Source organism: Peromyscus californicus, unplaced genomic scaffold (genome assembly GCF_007827085.1).
Source record: "Peromyscus californicus insignis strain IS unplaced genomic scaffold, ASM782708v3 Scaffold_15__1_contigs__length_86483966, whole genome shotgun sequence".
NCBI lineage: Eukaryota > Metazoa > Chordata > Mammalia > Rodentia > Cricetidae > Peromyscus > Peromyscus californicus.
The window spans coordinates 39,670,170-39,687,718 of NW_026294447.1; the positions used below are offsets into that span (position 1 = coordinate 39,670,170).

The following is a 17,549-nucleotide window of genomic DNA, read 5'->3' on the forward strand; positions in this document are numbered from 1 at the left end:
GTAAGCCATTTAGTCCCTCATCATTCTTTCACTGGTATTTGTTACACTTGTAATTTATGTTATGCACATTACTTATTCCCACCTACTATGTGCCAAGGGTCCACTTTAGTGCCAATGCCCACAGTCCTGTGTTTTTCCTCTAACAAATTACATAGCATTGAGAAGTTTCTGTAGGGTTAAAAAAATGGATTTACGTTGAACTAGTGTTCTAGTGTTGTGGTGGGAATTTGTTCTGCTCTCTTCAGCAAGAGCCTTACCATGTCCAGGAGCTCTTGTGCAATATCGCTTTGCTGGTGCACATTACTAATTCAGCTAATTGCAGCAATTATGAGAAGGAATCGCTGAAAGTAAGAGAAGCTATTATGCTGTACTGAATGAATAGCATTCCACAGTGTTCATTAATTATACTGCCTATAGATTCACAGCCCCCCAATGGTGCACATAAGACCATGTGCCATATGCACTCAATCCCTCTCAAAGCACTGAAAGTGTAGTGTTGGCTGGGTCCTTCCAATGGCCATTCTTTGCAATTCCTTTCCTTTGTATTCCTCATCCAGAAACCAAAGTGGATAGCACTGTGTGATTTTCTGAGATGGGATAGCCTTGAATCTCTGCAGCTATTTTGGTGGCTGCAGTTTTACAGGAGACCCATACAGACAATCCTGACCAGAGAAAAGTCAGTAGCAATGAGAGGGGGCAATAAAAAAGATTGAATGTATTTATATATTGGTTTCCTTATCTGCCTCTGCTTTCTCTCTTCCCTCTACCCCTCCCTGTTCTGTTAACACCAATAGCCAACATCAGATGACCTTGTTTCATCTGCTGAATGTTCAAGTGATGACGAAGACTTTGTTGAATGTGAACCAAGTACAGGTAGGTCAGGTCAGTCTTGTTTTGCTTGCTTCTTTTATCATTTGCAAAAACCCCAATACATACATATATGTGATTCTACATGTGCTTTATATATATTATAGTGTATTAATGTATGTGTATTTCCTATATCTATATATGTATATGCATACATATATAAATATTATTTTACCAACGAAAGCATCAAATCCCATGGAAAGAGCAATGAAAGCTTAGGAAAATTTAAGTCTCCGATCTCTAAAGAAAAATGCATAATATGTGCACTAACATAGTTGCATGCCCAGATTATACACTGGAATTGCTACTGCAAATGTTCAGTTGCCAATGGTAACTATGAGATTGACAGGGGCAAAAAGCATGAAAAGCCTCCATTTGAATGAGAATTTTTGTTTTTAAGTCATAAACCTAGCATGGAGGCAGAAAGATTGGTGGGTATCATATGAGTCACAAATACTTGTTCTAATCATAAGTGGCTTAAATAAATAAGTAACTTAAATTATTTTCCATGGGATTTCAACAGCAGTTAACATGGCATTATATTTATACTAATTTTGTTCATTAGATGTCTAGAGAACTCATGAAGTGATATAACATAAGAAATGCAAAATTAGTACCAAACTATGCCATGTCAACAGCTGTGATGCTTCAAAATGTATCGACTGCTGAAGTTAAGCTGACTTTGGCATTGGAAGTCTCAGTGTGTTCCCCATTTGGACACAGATACATTTTGATATTTCCTGATATTCCTGTATAGTGAGCTATAGATGATATAATGTCCAGCAGGTAACTGCCATCCCTGATTCTCTCCTCTCAACTTTCCCAAGTTGTCTGTTTTTAGATTAACTGTAAGTTAAACATTTATATGTATATAATAGAGAACAGATATCATCGAATTTCTGTGTATGTTTAATAACAGAAAAAGCCTCGTCTTATTTCTACAAAGGCTGAAAGAAATAGATAAAATTTCCACTTGATCCTTGGGTCGCTTTATTTTTTTAACCTTTAAAAAAAGACATGCCATTGTATGGTTTCTCTTTGTAATTGTAGAGAAATTTGTGTTTCACGAGAAAAATCATGTATCAAAGACTTAAAACTTCAATTTCTTACCCCAAAATGATAAAGAACAGTTCTGATTTTGGTAAATGCTGACTGCTTGGTTTCTTGCAAGTGGCTCTGGATTCAGGAAGTTCTGAGGCCTTCTGGCCTTAGTATCTTAAAGGTATACACCCATAGTTTTACCTTCCCATTCTATAGTATGATCTATCACTTAGGGAGTTGAGCTCTATGGAAGGAAAGTTAATGTGACCTTGTTTATCAGCTTTTATTCAAGTGATTTGGAAATAAACCTGGGCACCAAGGTTTTATTAAAAAATTAATCTACTTGTTTCATTTACTTACTATACAGTCCTGACCATTTAGGCATGACAGGATGCATCACTGTCCTCTAGTCCTTTTTGCTCTGGTGCTTTTCAAAAGAGAGCCATTGTAAAATAGAACAACAAGCCTTGCTACATAAACCGATTCTCCAATCTAACGCTATTCCACAAATTTGTCTGAGGGCACCTGTATATTTTGAGTGTGTGTTAGATGCTAAGGACTTAGCAAATACATGGTATACATCCAATTAGCAGTATTTTCTGATGACTAGTTTAAGATACCTAGACTTTAATCAGGATTGTCTGGTTATTTTCTCTCTGGTTTTATCTATTTCTTAGTAGTGATAACTGCATACGGAGCAATATTTATCAAATCGCTCCATTATAACTCATTAAAAATAAAATAAGAGCAAAGCCATTTTGAATTATTTTGCCATCTTTCCCCTAATTATGCCCTCTCAAAAATTATCTCCATAGGGTAAAAGACTTTTCACATCTCAAAGCTACAAGGTCCATAGAAGCCCAGATTGATAATAGTTATTTGCTTTTGATGTTGAGTTTTAGTAGCCCAACTTGAATGGCCCCAAACTAAGTTCACTTGCTTTTAATGATAATATATATGTTTTTATTTTCTTTAAATCCAGAGGATGGAAATTCATTGACAACATTTTTGAATAATATGGAGAAGGGAGGTTTTACAAAATTTTTAAATTATTATGATCTTCAAGAGAACACGGCAAACAATACATTAATAAAGTTGAGGACAGAGTTCTGCCTCTTTAAGAGCTAAGTGAACGGCTTAGTAGAAACTATTATTGAACTCTCACCCTGAGTAATAAAACTCACCATGTTTGAAAAATAAATATTTCTTCTAATTTTATTTCTAATTGCTGGTGAGTGGCTTGGATATGCAGAGAAAAGTGTCAGTCATATTTTTATATAAGACAAAAATAGTTTTTCCTAGTGACCCAGTGGAAAAAGAGGTTCACCCTGGAGATGTAATTGATACTCATGGAGTTATGTGTTTAGAGATATCAGTCCTTCTTGTATATCACCTGAGAATGAGCTCCATACACCTCCCACTTTCCAAAGACAGTGGAAATTAAAACCACAAAGACTACCAGTTTCTAGGACTGTATTCAAACTGGATTGACAATATTCTAAAAAATTGCAAATTCAATGGAGACATAGTATTTAAAAAATAGATAAATGAGTAAAATATGTCCTAATCCATGAGAAATGATGATATAAATTGAGAACCCCATTAAAATCTGTTGAATGAATTAGGTTCACTTTCACTATATTTAATAATCTCAAATTAAAGCTGAAAAATACTTTCACTAGTTATAACTTGGTCTCCCCCTAAACAGTTAAAAATCAGAGTGTATTGGTTCTGTTTTTATTTTATGTCTTTGAGAAAATGAATATTAGCATGGCAATTCTGCATTTCAAAATATTTGTTTCTATTTTCCCTGTCCATCCCCTTCCCCCAATGCCCTGCCTTGAGAATTAAGTCCTGTTTTGAGCCATGGTACGATTACATTTTTCTGAATTTTTTTAAACACTCAGAACTGAGTATTTGAAAACTAAAATCATATTAGAGTAACGTAAATTCCTTTAATCCCAGCTTTAGGGAGGCAGAATCAGGTGGATCTCTGTGAGTTCGATGCCAGCCTGGTCTACAAAACAAGTTTCAGAACAGCCAGGGCTACACAGAGAGAACTTAATCCAAAACCACAAAAACGTTCCAGAAAACTTTTTGAGTAACTGTTGTCTTTCTAAATGTGAGAGTCGGAATTTTAACTCCTAAATTGTAAATGTATTATCTGCAAAGGTCAGTATTTATTTAATATTTCTGACTTTTCATTGCACACAAACCCTGTCCTCCAGGACTACAGTTGTGTTGAGGAGAGATGCACAGGGTTCAAATCATCCCCAGGAGATGGGAGTCCTTCACAGATCATGCAAGCCAAAAAGCAATTAATACCTTTAATAAATTCATATTTGTAATAAAAATGTGGACATGGGCTCTGAAACCCATAATTTCATAAAACTAGCTTTCCATTTTTTCCCTTTCCCTTTTCACTATTGCTGCTCTTAATAGCAGACATGACATCAAAATAGAGATCTCCTTGGGTTGGCTTTTTGTCCATTAGATGTAACCAATGACCTGGATTTTATACATTAGTAAGATTAACTTTCAAAAGTATTGGTGATCAGATTGATAAGAAGAAGTTAAATAAACAGAAATCCCTGTGGCCCTAGAGAAGAGCATGGTATACCTTAATGACCATACTGGTTCCTCAGCCATTATCAAAAGGTTTGTTTTCCTGATTGTCGATTAACTCATTTCTTCCCCTTTGCTTTTGTTAAATGTAACTTGATCAAGTTCTCATCTTTATTATTGCTCCTCAGATTTAATGCCCCTGGGTTTGTAGTTTGTGGCCTAGTTTCCTCATCTCTCTTTTTCAGTCCCTGTAAGACTCAAACCAGATTAAATGAAATTAAAATTTAGCATAACCCAAATAGCCTACTGTAGTTATACTTTCTGGACAGATTAAGTTAAGGGACTTAATCTTATCTGGTTTGAGATATCTCTATAAAGTATTGACAATAAGAAAACCTGATACTGAGTTGTTCTAAGCCCTACAAATCATTAGAGGTTTTATTTGCTGGAGCACAGTAGAAAATATAGCTGGAAGGTTAAGACCATGAATCCTAACAAAGTGGAAAGAACAAGAGAGTCCAGACCTGACAAAGGATAAAAGTGCAAATATGCTCATCTAAGCTTTAAATGTGATAGCTATAATCTTTTCTTAATAAAAATATATTATTTTTTGCAAGTTTGAAGAATACAAATTAAAGTAATAAAGATATAGGAATTGATTAATGAATTTTAAGTAAACAATAGTTTTTAGATAAAACACATAAAAGATATCATCTGTGCATTGACTGCTCTTATGGATTCCATCTCAGAAGTACATTTAATAACACAAATTATAAATAAAAAATATGTGTGTGTTTAACCCAAGCATTTGGGAAGTGTTGAAGAAGCCAAAGGGAACATAAGATCAGTGAGTGTAAGCGCTTCTGTTTAGAGGTTGACACATCATTTTTTTTGTGTAACATTTTCATGAGCCTCTCTATGTAAACACTAGAATAGATGCTGAGAAAACAAGGCAAACACCAGATACCACCCTGGAGTTCACAGTCTATTAGGAAAAGCAAATGTGGAAACAGGAGACTAAGAGAAAACAAAGAACAGAGGACAAAATCCACGTGGTCAATGCTGAGGCTATTAATCACATTTTGGGGCATGTTCTCCGACAAAATGAACTGTACACACTCCTCCACCTCTGGTTGAATTCACTCCAAGGAACACTCACACTTAGTGATACGGAGCTTAGCATGAATCATGACTATACAACTCAATGCTAAACTTTAATATGAAGTATATTTATGCAAGATGATCTAGAACCAGTGCATATCTGAAGGTCAGGATATAGGCGTCCACGTTAAATGGGAGAATTTCATGCCCAAATCGAGAACTTCCTGATTTCAAATGCCATTGCAAGTGGAAGCTAAGGAAAGAGCTTGCTGGAATCATTAAGCAAATCCTCTTTCAGATGTATAAATTAAAAAAAAAAAAGAAGGGTTGGGTTTTAAAGGAAAAGTTTTGTGGGTCTCCTTTCATTCAGTTTTTGTTCAGTATTATTTTCCTCCCATAAACCACAAGTACATGCACACAGTGCATGTATATATAAATGCAGTGTGTTTATATCAAAGTGCTTGTTATTCCATATAAATGTAGACATAGTCTAAATGATGTCAGACTAATGTAAATGGAGATTGACAGCCCCTGCCATCAGTCATGTGGTTACACAGAAATTCACGCCATCACTTTTAACCAGCATCAGCCAACATAGACATGCATGATACTGTTTTAACTTGATAAACCAAGCATGTTAATTTTTATTTAGGTTTGGTTTTCTTTATCCTAATTATAATGGTAATTCCATAATTCAATTATCCTTGGGAAGGGTGGAAAGAAAAATATTATACAGATATATCTATCCATATATGCACATCTCTGTGTATATATATATAAATAGATATGTATCTTGTATATTTCAAAAAAACATTTTCTGTTGTTTCACCTCATCTTGTGCCGCATGAATTTTTGGTGGTTCAATTTATTTTGTTTTAATTCATACTTAGCATTTTGACCATTATGGCTATTTTTTAACTCATTGCTATACTTTTATGAGTAATTATAATCATTGTAATCATTATTTTTTTAAATACTGAGAAACATTTAGATATAAAAATCAAAAAGGCAACAAAATCTTTTCTTGCCATCCTTGTGTTGACTCCCCCTTCAGGACATCCCTTCAGTATTTTTCTCAAAGCAAAGCAAATATCAACAATATCCAAGAAAGTTGTGTACCAAAGAATGAGATACTATGTTCCTCTCCCTCCTTCTATTCATATTTTTCCTTTTGATTTCCTTCCTTTCCCCCTTTTTTTAATTTTTCCCTATATCTGCACAGACCACCTGCCTTCACTCCCCCAGTTATTGATGCTGTAATTGATTTAAAAGATTCACAAAGGAGCCAGGGCTGAAAAATAAAAAAGAGAGACATGCAGAAATTATAAACAAAAATATTCCCCTCCCCGCAAATTTCAGATGGCATAAAAAGAATTTTATTGCAGATGCAGGATATGTGTTTTATCTTTTATTTCTGGACAAGCCTAAGATCATTGTGTGGCATGCTGTTACAGTTTTGTAGTACTCAACTAACTGTGGGCTCCATCACCAGTGCATGAGCTGTTATGACGCCATCTTGTGTTTCATCCAAGTGTCATATCCCGGCTAACCCAGCAAGTTCCATGTCTGAGTTGTGGGGATAACCTTTCCTTTGCAGTTGTAATGTCATGGGTTCTCATTTTTGTGTTTATTTTTATTGGGCCCCTGCAGCCTTAAGAGCTGCTCTGCCAGAATCTCCGTATGGTTTTGTTCTGGTATCTTCTTTCCTTGGCATAGCAGTCAAGCATGTGTCTTTTGTCTAGCCATCTTGTCTACAAGTCTACTGTCATGGTGTCGTTCTGTGATTCTGTTCTCTGTTTGTAACATGTGGTTTGAAGTCCTCTATCTTTATTTCTCGCTCCCCTGTTGTCTCTAATGCTAACTTTGCCCTCAGAGAACTTCACAAAGAAGCAAAATGAAATTTCATTTGAATTGTATGGCTGGTAATAATGGTTTGCACCTGGAAGTCAAAAGTTGCACTTTTTCTTGACTAACAAGAGGAAACCTATGGTGGGAAACTCCTACAAATGTTCAAACAACAATAAGAAACCCTTGTTGATTTCTTTGACATGATTAAATTGGCTTATTCTTTAAGGGACTTGAAGGAAGTGCTAATTTCCCAAGAGTTTTTTTCATAGGTCGTCAGCCTTCTAGTTAGAACCTTTTCTTCAGAGACAGAACAAGAGAAGATTGTTTTGGAGAATGGTAGGAAAGAGCATCCTCATTTCTGCTGCACAGAGCAGAGTCTGCCCCTAACTTGGTGAGGCATTTATGGAAATCTACATGTGCTCTATCCTAAAATATGTTTTGCTTACATACTTTATCATAAATTAAAAATATGTTCAGCAAGAGATCTACGGATGAGGGAACCCAAGCTCTTTTGGTTACTGGTTCTACACATGTATATTGTGAGGTAAGATTATCTTTTGATTTTTCTAAGTCAAATGATATATATTTTTTTTAATCTCATTTTATTTTTTTAATTCACGGAAGCATTGGAGAGCCAACAGTTTGATTTGGCCCTGAATCCTTTATTTTATCATTTCAAAGAACATGGCATATATAATAGCTCAATTTCTGAGGGTAATCTAAATTCCCTGAGACAGATGTAGAAGAAAATGCCCTGTTCACTGTGCAGTGGCTGAACAATGCTCTATGGTTTTCCAGGCAACTTGATGCATTGCTTGGAAAGATTCAGGCATTTGATGTGGACAGTATGAAATGGCATTACATGAACAACTTCATTTCTTTTCATTTAATGATCAAATGAAGGAATGTAATATTGGTATAAAATGGGTAGTAGCTGTTAGGTTTGTAAAAAATTGTCATACAGTGAAAAGAATATTTTGGGTCTAAGAAGAAAAAGTAAATGAAGCCATGTGGTTTATGATGAGTTGTTGCTACCAGGTTTCCATAAACCTTGTTTTCTAAGGTTAATGGAAAAAAGGAAAAGCAAAATTAATAGGCTCTGAGAAACTAAACAGAATTGCAGATGGAAGATGGGAGGGAGACAGATAATGAAGAAGATAGAGGGAGGGAAAGGTAAAACTAGAAAGGAAGGAAACAAGTGGGAGAGGGAGAGAGAGGAGTGAACAGTGTTGAGTATAAGCCAAGAACACGTTTGCTGTAAATGTTTAAAAATTAGGGGCAGCAAAATGACTCAGTAGATATAGGTGCATTCCACCAAGACTGACTACCTTAGTTCAGTCTCTGGGACCCACATGGTAGAAGAGGAGAACTAATCCCTCGATATGATACTCATACACCATGGCATTTGCACAGCCACACACATATACACATACAATAGATAACTAATGCATATACACACACCCTTCCACAGAGCCCAATAGAGTGTTTTTTAGGTTATGTTGTGTAGGATATTTCCACAATGGCTGATTTTAAGCCATTGATTAACTCAGAATTGGGTGGTGTTGCTCATTATATACATCGTTCTTGCCGTATAAATAAGACAGAGATCAGTAGCTTCCAGAAAATTGATAATAGTAAAATAGTTGAGAAATGCTGAGTTTTAATTTTTATTATCTTTATTTTAATGTCACGTTTGTAAGTTTGTATATTTTAATTTGGGGGCATGGTCATATTTTAACAACAATCTTTCAAGATCCTTAAAAATGGGGCATTCATCTCATAAGCTGACTATAGAAGAGCACTGACCCATTGTCTGAATGTAAGGCTGAGTATTCTATTAAACCTCATTTTAAGTTATTATGATAATAGGAATCATTGTGGTCACATTATGCTAGAGAAAATCAGGATTGGTGTTTTCCTTTGCCAGGGTCACATACCTGAACTTACGTGCCAGGGCTAAGATTCTAACCCAAATTTCTTAGGAATTACTGTGTAATGGTTTGTATAACTTAATGTGAGTACAGCTTTCCTATTGCCCCAAGGAAGTCCTTACTTTAGTGGTATATATACAAAAGAAAGTAAAATATACACTGTGATGTTGATAATGTCAAAATGAAGGTGGAGAAACAAAGCTACTTCTTGTATCTTGAAGAGAGACACCACAAAAATTATGAGCATATCTTCATGTGGACATCTGCTTTGACTAATTTTATGTCTTCAAAGGTGAGTTGTGAGGATCAGGCAGACAATAAAATGCTTGTCTTCTAAGCACGAGGACATGAGTTCATTCCCCAGAGATCATGCAAAAAAAGAAGTCTGGGCAAGGTGGTAATGCTAAGGAGGTAAGACAGGCTGATCCCAGGGAATTACTGGCTAGTCAGCCTAGACTTATCAGCAAGCCCTAGACCTATCAGAGATCCTGCATCAAAAAATAAAAGTAAACGTTAAATAATGTCTATTGTAGGTAGAATGACACCAAAGGTTGTTATCTGGCCTCCACGTGTGCATATATGTCCACATGCATGTTCACATTTGAATGTATACATACAGACACACACAAACACAAACAAAAGTGGGTTGCCCAATACTCCCCTTGGGGTGCTAACTACAGACAGGCTATTTATTAGACTTTCAAATTCTGTTTCTTCTACTTTGGTTGTCTGTAGGAGATATTATTCTTAGCACATAATCATAATCTACAACATGATTCCAAAACTCAGTTAAGTTTTTGCAACTCTTAAAGTGTAATGAATTTTATTTAGTTACGACTGTCAGTGCATGTTAATTAACCAGTTGAGCCATGAAATATGTCAATGCCCTTTGCTTCCACGTTTTCTCATAGAGTAAACCAGTATATTAACATTTAAAATAGTACGAGGCTCATTGTATTGCAGAAAATGTCTGTAGCTTGTAGAAAGATCATTTTATGGTTAGATAGTTAGGCATTGCTATGCAAAAGAGTGTGAGAGATTTGGGAATTAAAAAAAAGAAAGCACTGGGCCTTATTAGTTCTTCTAATTTGACAAGCTAGATTCTCTGATTGGGTTTCTGAGAGTACAAAATGTTACCTTAATTTGATATGAGATTTAGTTGCCCTGTGGTCAACTTTCAGGGACAGCCAAGAAAGGTCCCTTGAAGGGATGTCAAGGCTCTCTGCGACAAATGTGCTACTCTTACAATTTTGGTCCTTTACTCAACAAGTTATTCATTTAGTACTTACTGTTGCCATGATACTTTAGTACAATCTTAAATGATTTATATTTAAAATTCTCAGTCATAGTAGAAATCTCATAAAGATACATGATTATTACCATCTCCAGTTGGACAAAGTTAGGGCTAAACAAAGTGAATAAATGACCAAGGTCACACAGTAAGTATTAAAAAATAGAAATTAAACCCATAGCAAACTATCTCTAGAGCCTACACACTGGGCACTGTGCTTTGCTGTCTTACTTACATTAACCACTGAATGTGAAGTAGCTATCTGCCTCCCAGGAAAAAGTGAAAGTATGTATTAAGTATACTACATGATCAGGAAATACATGGCCAATGGGTTAATTATGATGTACTATAGGGACTATGTCATTGTTCAATTATGTTTTGTTTTCCAAATAACAATTTTTAAAGTAAGCCACCCTGGGGGATAGAGATGGTTCAGTAAGTAAAGTGTTTGTGGTAAAGCATGAGGACCTAAGTTCAGGAGCTTCTTGTATGTGTGTGTACATATGTGCACCTGCATGTGCATGCTCCTGTAATTCCAGTGTAAGGGAGGCAGAAACAAGTGAATTTTAGTGCTTGCTACCCATCCAGTTGAACCAAATAAGTAAACTCCAGGTGTTGTAAGAAACTCTCATCTCAAAAACTAATGTAGGAAGTATTCAAGGAAGACACTAAAGTTGAGTTCTAGCCTCCATGTACACACACACACACACACACACACACACACACACACACTTAGACACACAGGCACACACAGATGCACACACATACACACACACATACACAAATCTCCTGGTATCTATGTGGTAAAATTATTCAAGTATTATGATTAATACCTAAGTTCAGATCCCTTCCATGTACCTAAGATGCTTATTACCCATTTTTTTGACCTTATTGAAAAATGTCTGAACAGATAGCTGCCAGCTCTGACTGATGTGAAGAGGCTAGGAAGAGTAGCTCTCGGTGAAAGGTTTAGTAAGCAACTATATATAGAGACAGGGTTTATCTGTGTAGCTTTGCGCCTTTTCCTGGAACTCACTTGGTAGCCCAGGCTGGCCTCGAACTCAGAGAGATCCGCCTGGCTCTGCCTCCCGAGTGCTGGGATTAAAGGCGTGCGCCACCACCGCCCGGCTATTTCACAAATGGTTATGCCCCTTAGAACACTGATTCAGATGATACAGCTAAGAAAAGCAATACTGAGCATGTATCTGAGAGGTTGTAGTCTTTACCTTAGAATCTCTGATTCCTAAGCACTCCTGACATCTCTAAAATCAGGCAGTTCATTTCAGCTTTCTTTTTTTTCTATTTCATTGTATTACATGTATAAAGCTATAAAAATACAAGAATAAAACAAACAAATAAAACTAGTTGAGGCCTATGCATTTTCCATGGAAGCAAAGAATCTTAAAAGGAGTTATGAAGGGCTAAAATTGACAGGAAGAAAGCATCTGTCTAAACCTGGATTTGCTTCAGTTGATATCTTCTTCCAAGGGAAATGTGGTCTGCACAGCATTTGAGCTTCCTATTACAAGTTACATCAGTTCTGATGTACCCTGAAGTCAGATCCTAAAAGGGGAACTTTGTCTAGCTGAGAATGGTAGAGGACTCTCTGCCCTAGAATTCTGTCTCTCTTCATGTTGAAGTGCAGCCTCCATTTTACCAAACCACGAGAGCTGGGGTGCTGTTTGCCAAATGTTCAGATTTGTCAGATCAGTCACCCTGAGCAGAAGTCCACCAAGTTTTTCCTGTAAAGAGTCAGAGAGTGAATAGTTCAGTCTTGGCAGAGGTGGCAGGGGAGTCTCACCTGCCCTCTAAGAACTAATAGGCTCTATTGTTTTAATAACAAAAACAACCACAGACAATACATGTATAGACTAGTGCAGCTGTGTTTCATGAAGCCTTCTTTATACAAACAAGCACATTGCCAACCTGCATCTACAGATATGTGCTGGGTTAAGAGGATCTGTAGATGTTTTTTCATCATAGAGATCTCTTTTCACTGTGGAAGAACTCAGGGTACAAGAATTGAAAGGTGTGATACTCAATGAGAGACAATTTTCTTGGCCTGTGCCTTGATTTCTGATATAGTTAAATTATCTTACTTCTTGTTGAACTTTTTTTTATAAATTATGGCTTCTCACAAACTATCCAAGTCAATAAAAATGTTCAAGCATTTATAATCTTTGTAAGTTTTTTAAATTATATAAGACATTGCACTCTTTATAGCAAATTTAAAAATGCGTGTTGAGTTTTCTACTGCACACAAGAGAGTTTGCAAGACAATCTTAGTCATTAGAAAGTCATGTTTAAGGGCAATTCCTACCATTGTTTTATACATGTCATCATCTCAGATGTGAAACATGGTTCCTGGATTAGGTCCTCCATTAGGTCTTCAAACCTTCCTCTTCCTTTTGCAGAACCATGTTTTGAGGCTCCTGCCTCTGCTGGGGTACCACCAACACTCTTCCCATGCTTTCTAAGTTCTACAGGGACTTCCTTGAACTCAAGCCCACACACTATGTCACCTTCTGGTAATTCTTCCTTGGGCTTTGGCTGTAGGTTATCGAGCTGACAAATGTCTAAATGACTGAGATGCAATATTTGCAAAGGGCTGAGAACTTCTTCTCCTGCACACTTTGATTTGTGGCTTTGTATGTTTTGTGGAAACAGTGAGAGAGAGAAACAAAAAACATTCTTAGTAACGCAGACAGCGATGACTAGGGAGCACACACATACAGGAGTTCTAGCTGCATTGACATCAAAATCATTTACTTGCATCTTAGCCTTCTGGATGTCCAAGGTAAGGTATTATACAGTGTGGACTGGAAGCGATACCCTTTGTTGAGGTAAATAATGCCTTCTACCACCTGGCAGCAGATTAAGCAAGAACAGATTAGAAAAATGCCAGGCTCAAAGCCGTTCTTTTATAAAATAATTCTTAGTGTCTTTACCATCCTTAAAATTAGAGACCTGTGGAAAGGAAATATGAAAAACTCATTTGTGAACACTTTAAACCATACTTCCTGTTTCTAATGCATTTGAGCCCCCAGAGAGAAGTAAGATTGACTTTTGAAAGTGAGTAAGCTCAGAGACGACATTAGGAGCCTTCTCTATTAGAACCACCATTTCTGTGGTTTTATGCCTAAAGTTGTAAGGTTCCCAATGGGAGAGAGAGAGAGAGAGAGAGAGAGAGAGAGATGAAATCAGACAATGAAGATGGAGGTATGGAAATTGGTTTTTAAAATCACCTAATCTGAAATTCATGTTTTAATAACACTCTGACATTGAGGAAATTAAAAGACGTAAGCACCCCATGAAGGTTGGCACACCATTGGTGGCCTGAGTCATTTGTCTCCCATTATACTTTGTAATAATCTTGCATTTTACCATGTGATTGTTTTTGTTCATGTTTGCTTATAGATTTTCCTGCAAAGCAAGGATGTAAACTCCATCTTAAGGACTAATTGATGCAGTAGACCAGTGTTGTGGTTTGAATATGAAATACACCTTGAATGCTCACAAGTTGTGGTTTGGTCCCCTACTAACTGTGCTAGTGTGAGGTAATTGGTTATGAGGTATGTTAGCTTCACCAATGCATGAGTCTCTATAGATGTGTTCCTAGATGAATGGCATATAGAAAGTAGGGCCCAGTGGGAGGAAGCAATTTACTGGAATTACACCTTTGGAGGGCAGATCTTGTCTGAGTCCTTTGCATTCTCTTTGGGCTCTCAGGCTGCTGAGAAGTGAGCAGCTTTGCCCACCATAAAGTTCTGCTCTGCTAGCCTAAAAACAAAAGATCCAGGCAAGCATGGAGTGAAGCATCCTAAACCAATGGTTCTCAATATGCGGGTTGTGACTCCTTTTCGGGTCAAAGACCCTTTTGTAGGGGTCACATATCAGATATCCTGCATTTTCATAACAGTAACCAAATTACAGTTCTGAAATAGCAATGGAAACAATTTTATTGTTGGATTCATCACAACCTGAGGAACAGTATTAAAGGGTCACATCATTAGGAAGGTTGAGAACCACTGCCCTAAACCATGAGCCAAAATAAATCATTCCTCCTTTAAATAGTTTCTTTAAGGATATTTAATCTAAGTGCTGAAAAATTGGCTAAAACAACCAAAATCATGTAAAGTACAGTAATGTAAACTCTAACAGAGAAATTGTGCCTACAAGCAATAGCCTATAAATTAAACATGTAAAAATGTTATTCTTTTTAAAAAAGCTACCTTACTTTAAAGATCGAAAATGAACAAACAAAAAAGGTCAAGCAATGGTACAGAAAGTACTTTCTTTCTTTATTTCTGTCTTTCTTCCTTTTTTCTTTTTCTCTTTCTTTCTTTCTTTTTAACCCTTCCTAAATTTGGATGTACTCTCAGTAATGTTTCCTGATAAGACATCAATTAGTGGTACTGAGTATCAAATTAAGCCCACCAATAACTTTAAAATTTTAAACTTGAGAATTTGGGGTTTATTGTGATGATTTTTGTTTAAGTAACAACATTGAACTATACAAACATAAGTCGATTGGCTCAAGGTCATTGAACGAGTTTGTCATGTTGTAAATATCTGTATTCCAAGTCATTTCACCGATAAAACAAACAAACAAAGCAGCAACAATAACAAAACCCCACAAAATAGTTTATTCTAAGCAGATATCATCGTCAAATAGATAATTTTGAGGAAATGTGATAATTCTCTACTTTCCTCTTTCTGGCATTGTTGGTACACAGGAGAAGAAGCAGTTGATCCACTCAGGGATCACATTCACAGCTCTGTTGGTTGTGAAGGAAACTCAGAAGTTACAGGTGAATGTTGTGGCCATTGGTGGAGCCAGAAGTCATTTGTGGGATAGATTTAATAACTGTTTTCTAGCCACACTTTCTCATAGTCAGAATGTTACCATCCTCCACAGAGAACAGATTGTTAGGTAAACAGGGGCAGTGTACCTAAGCCCAAATCCAAACAAGACCCAGGCTATGCCAAAGCTTTCACCAGCACATGGTAAGATAGGAAAAGGAAGGACAACAGTGGGAGTCTATAAAACCAAACTTACAGACCAGCCCAACTTCTGACATTTATCCTGTAAATTTGAGGGCCAAAATCAGGGTCTTTTAACCTGGTAATGTGGTGTGTGCCTATATCTTTAGCTATCAGACATGGAGACAGGAGAATCTGTGAAATTCTAAGCCAACCTAAGGTACATAGCATAATCTTGTCTCAATTTAAAAAAAATCTATTTATTTTGACAACGGCAATGTTTTGTTATCATTTATAACATTTTTAACTAACAAAATAAACATTGGTGACTGTTAGCTTCACAGATTTTTTTCTATGAAGTTAGTCTGCAAATAGGTAAATAAGCACCCAAAAATGAGAAAACAAGTGGATTTTAATGTTCTTTATGTTGCCACACTAGATTTAAAAGATTTTGAAGACTGAAGACTGACATTTTAAATTGCATTATGAGTTGTTAAGAAAATGATATTTATTTACCCAATGTTGTAGTAATTTACTACCCTAATTGGTGGTATCTTCATATTTTAACTTAAGACTTTTTAAGTTAAGAAAAAAATCAAAGGTCATGAAATAGAATAGGAAACTTCAAAAACTCTAGTATAAATGTTATTAGAAGGTCAAGATGAGTGTTGAAACAAAAGTATAATAAAAAGTAGGAACTTCTAAGACCACATGGAAAGATAATTTATGACTATAAAAATCAGTCTGTGTGCTAAATCTAGAGTTTTGTTTACAGCTATTTTAGAGAGCCAAATTAGCCTGTATTTGAGCTAATACCCATATTAGTTCATGATAAGGTCAAATATTGTGGTCTCCATACCTAGTAAGGAGTGAGATCTATACCAAAAACAACTGCAGGGTCTGTGCTGAAGTTATCCTAACTCTTTCCCTTTCTGTCTCTTGGATTATCTATACCAGTAATCTTCAGCTTCATGAAAGTTATTATTTAAATGTTGAAAATGTGGCATTTATTTAGCCTTATAACAAGCTATATCAAGTTTACAGAGTGTTTGTTTCAAAACCTGAATTGGGTATAAGGATTATATATATCATCAGTAACCTAACAGTGTTCACCTCAATGTGATTGCCAGTGGGTAATTTTTATTTCATTACTGATCCCTCAGAGTGCATTTATGTAGCATATTTGTTATATATGTAATTGAAAAGAAGGGAAATATGTTATTTTTTAATATAAGCTCTATTTGGATCTAAGCAAGGAAATCTTGCAGTTACTTATGCACAGAAGCACTGCTAGGCCTGAAACATAAACAAAACAATAAGTCCTTCATTTCCTTGAGTTGACTTGTGATATAATGCCTTATGAGTAAAGCTTTTAGAAGAATCCAAAGCTAATGATGTTGATGATCTGTAGAGATGTACCATAACTGGGCGTGCCTAAGTTCCCTATGGTTGGTCCTCTTCATCAAGTGACAAAGGGTCCATGAATACTCTAGGTGGTCACATTGCAGCAGTGGGCAGAAGGTATCCTGGAAATAACCCATTACAGGAAAGATTAAAAATCTGTGCGTGGAAACCAGGAATACACAGGTGGTACATGAAGTGTCCTTCAACAGACACTGAAGAATATGACTGATTTTTTGGGTCATTCTCTGGTGCTCTTGACATTCTCAATGCCAACCCACACCCCCTCTGTGTGTTTACTTGTTAAACATAATAAATGGGTAAAAGAAGGCAGTTAAAATGCATAATTAAAATGTATATACTCTTGGCAATATGGAGATAGCTCATTCCCTAACAGATCGTGTGAAGAAACAAGCCCTGGTGCTACACCTTTATAATCCCAACACGTGGAGGAAAGGCAGGTATATCCCTGGGGCTCGCTGCTCAGCCAGCCTAATCAATAGGCTCCAGACCAATGGATG

The 17,549-nt window shown here is 36.3% G+C and overlaps 1 protein-coding gene across 34 annotated transcripts in view; it reads left to right on the forward strand.

Annotated features, from left to right (window-relative positions):
- Nrxn3 (neurexin 3) overlaps positions 1-17,549 on the forward strand; it is a 1,637,399-nt gene that overhangs the window by 1,577,634 nt on the left and 42,216 nt on the right. For 24 of the 34 annotated variants that reach the window (XM_052738645.1, XM_052738657.1, XM_052738662.1 and 21 more), the window contains one exon: positions 795-873. In XM_052738645.1, the coding sequence (XP_052594605.1) occupies positions 795-873 (79 nt within the window). Of the gene's footprint in view, positions 1-794; positions 883-17,549 lie in introns of all 34 variants that reach the window. The other 10 variants (XM_052738656.1, XM_052738661.1, XM_052738676.1 and 7 more) reach the window with 1 other exon arrangement.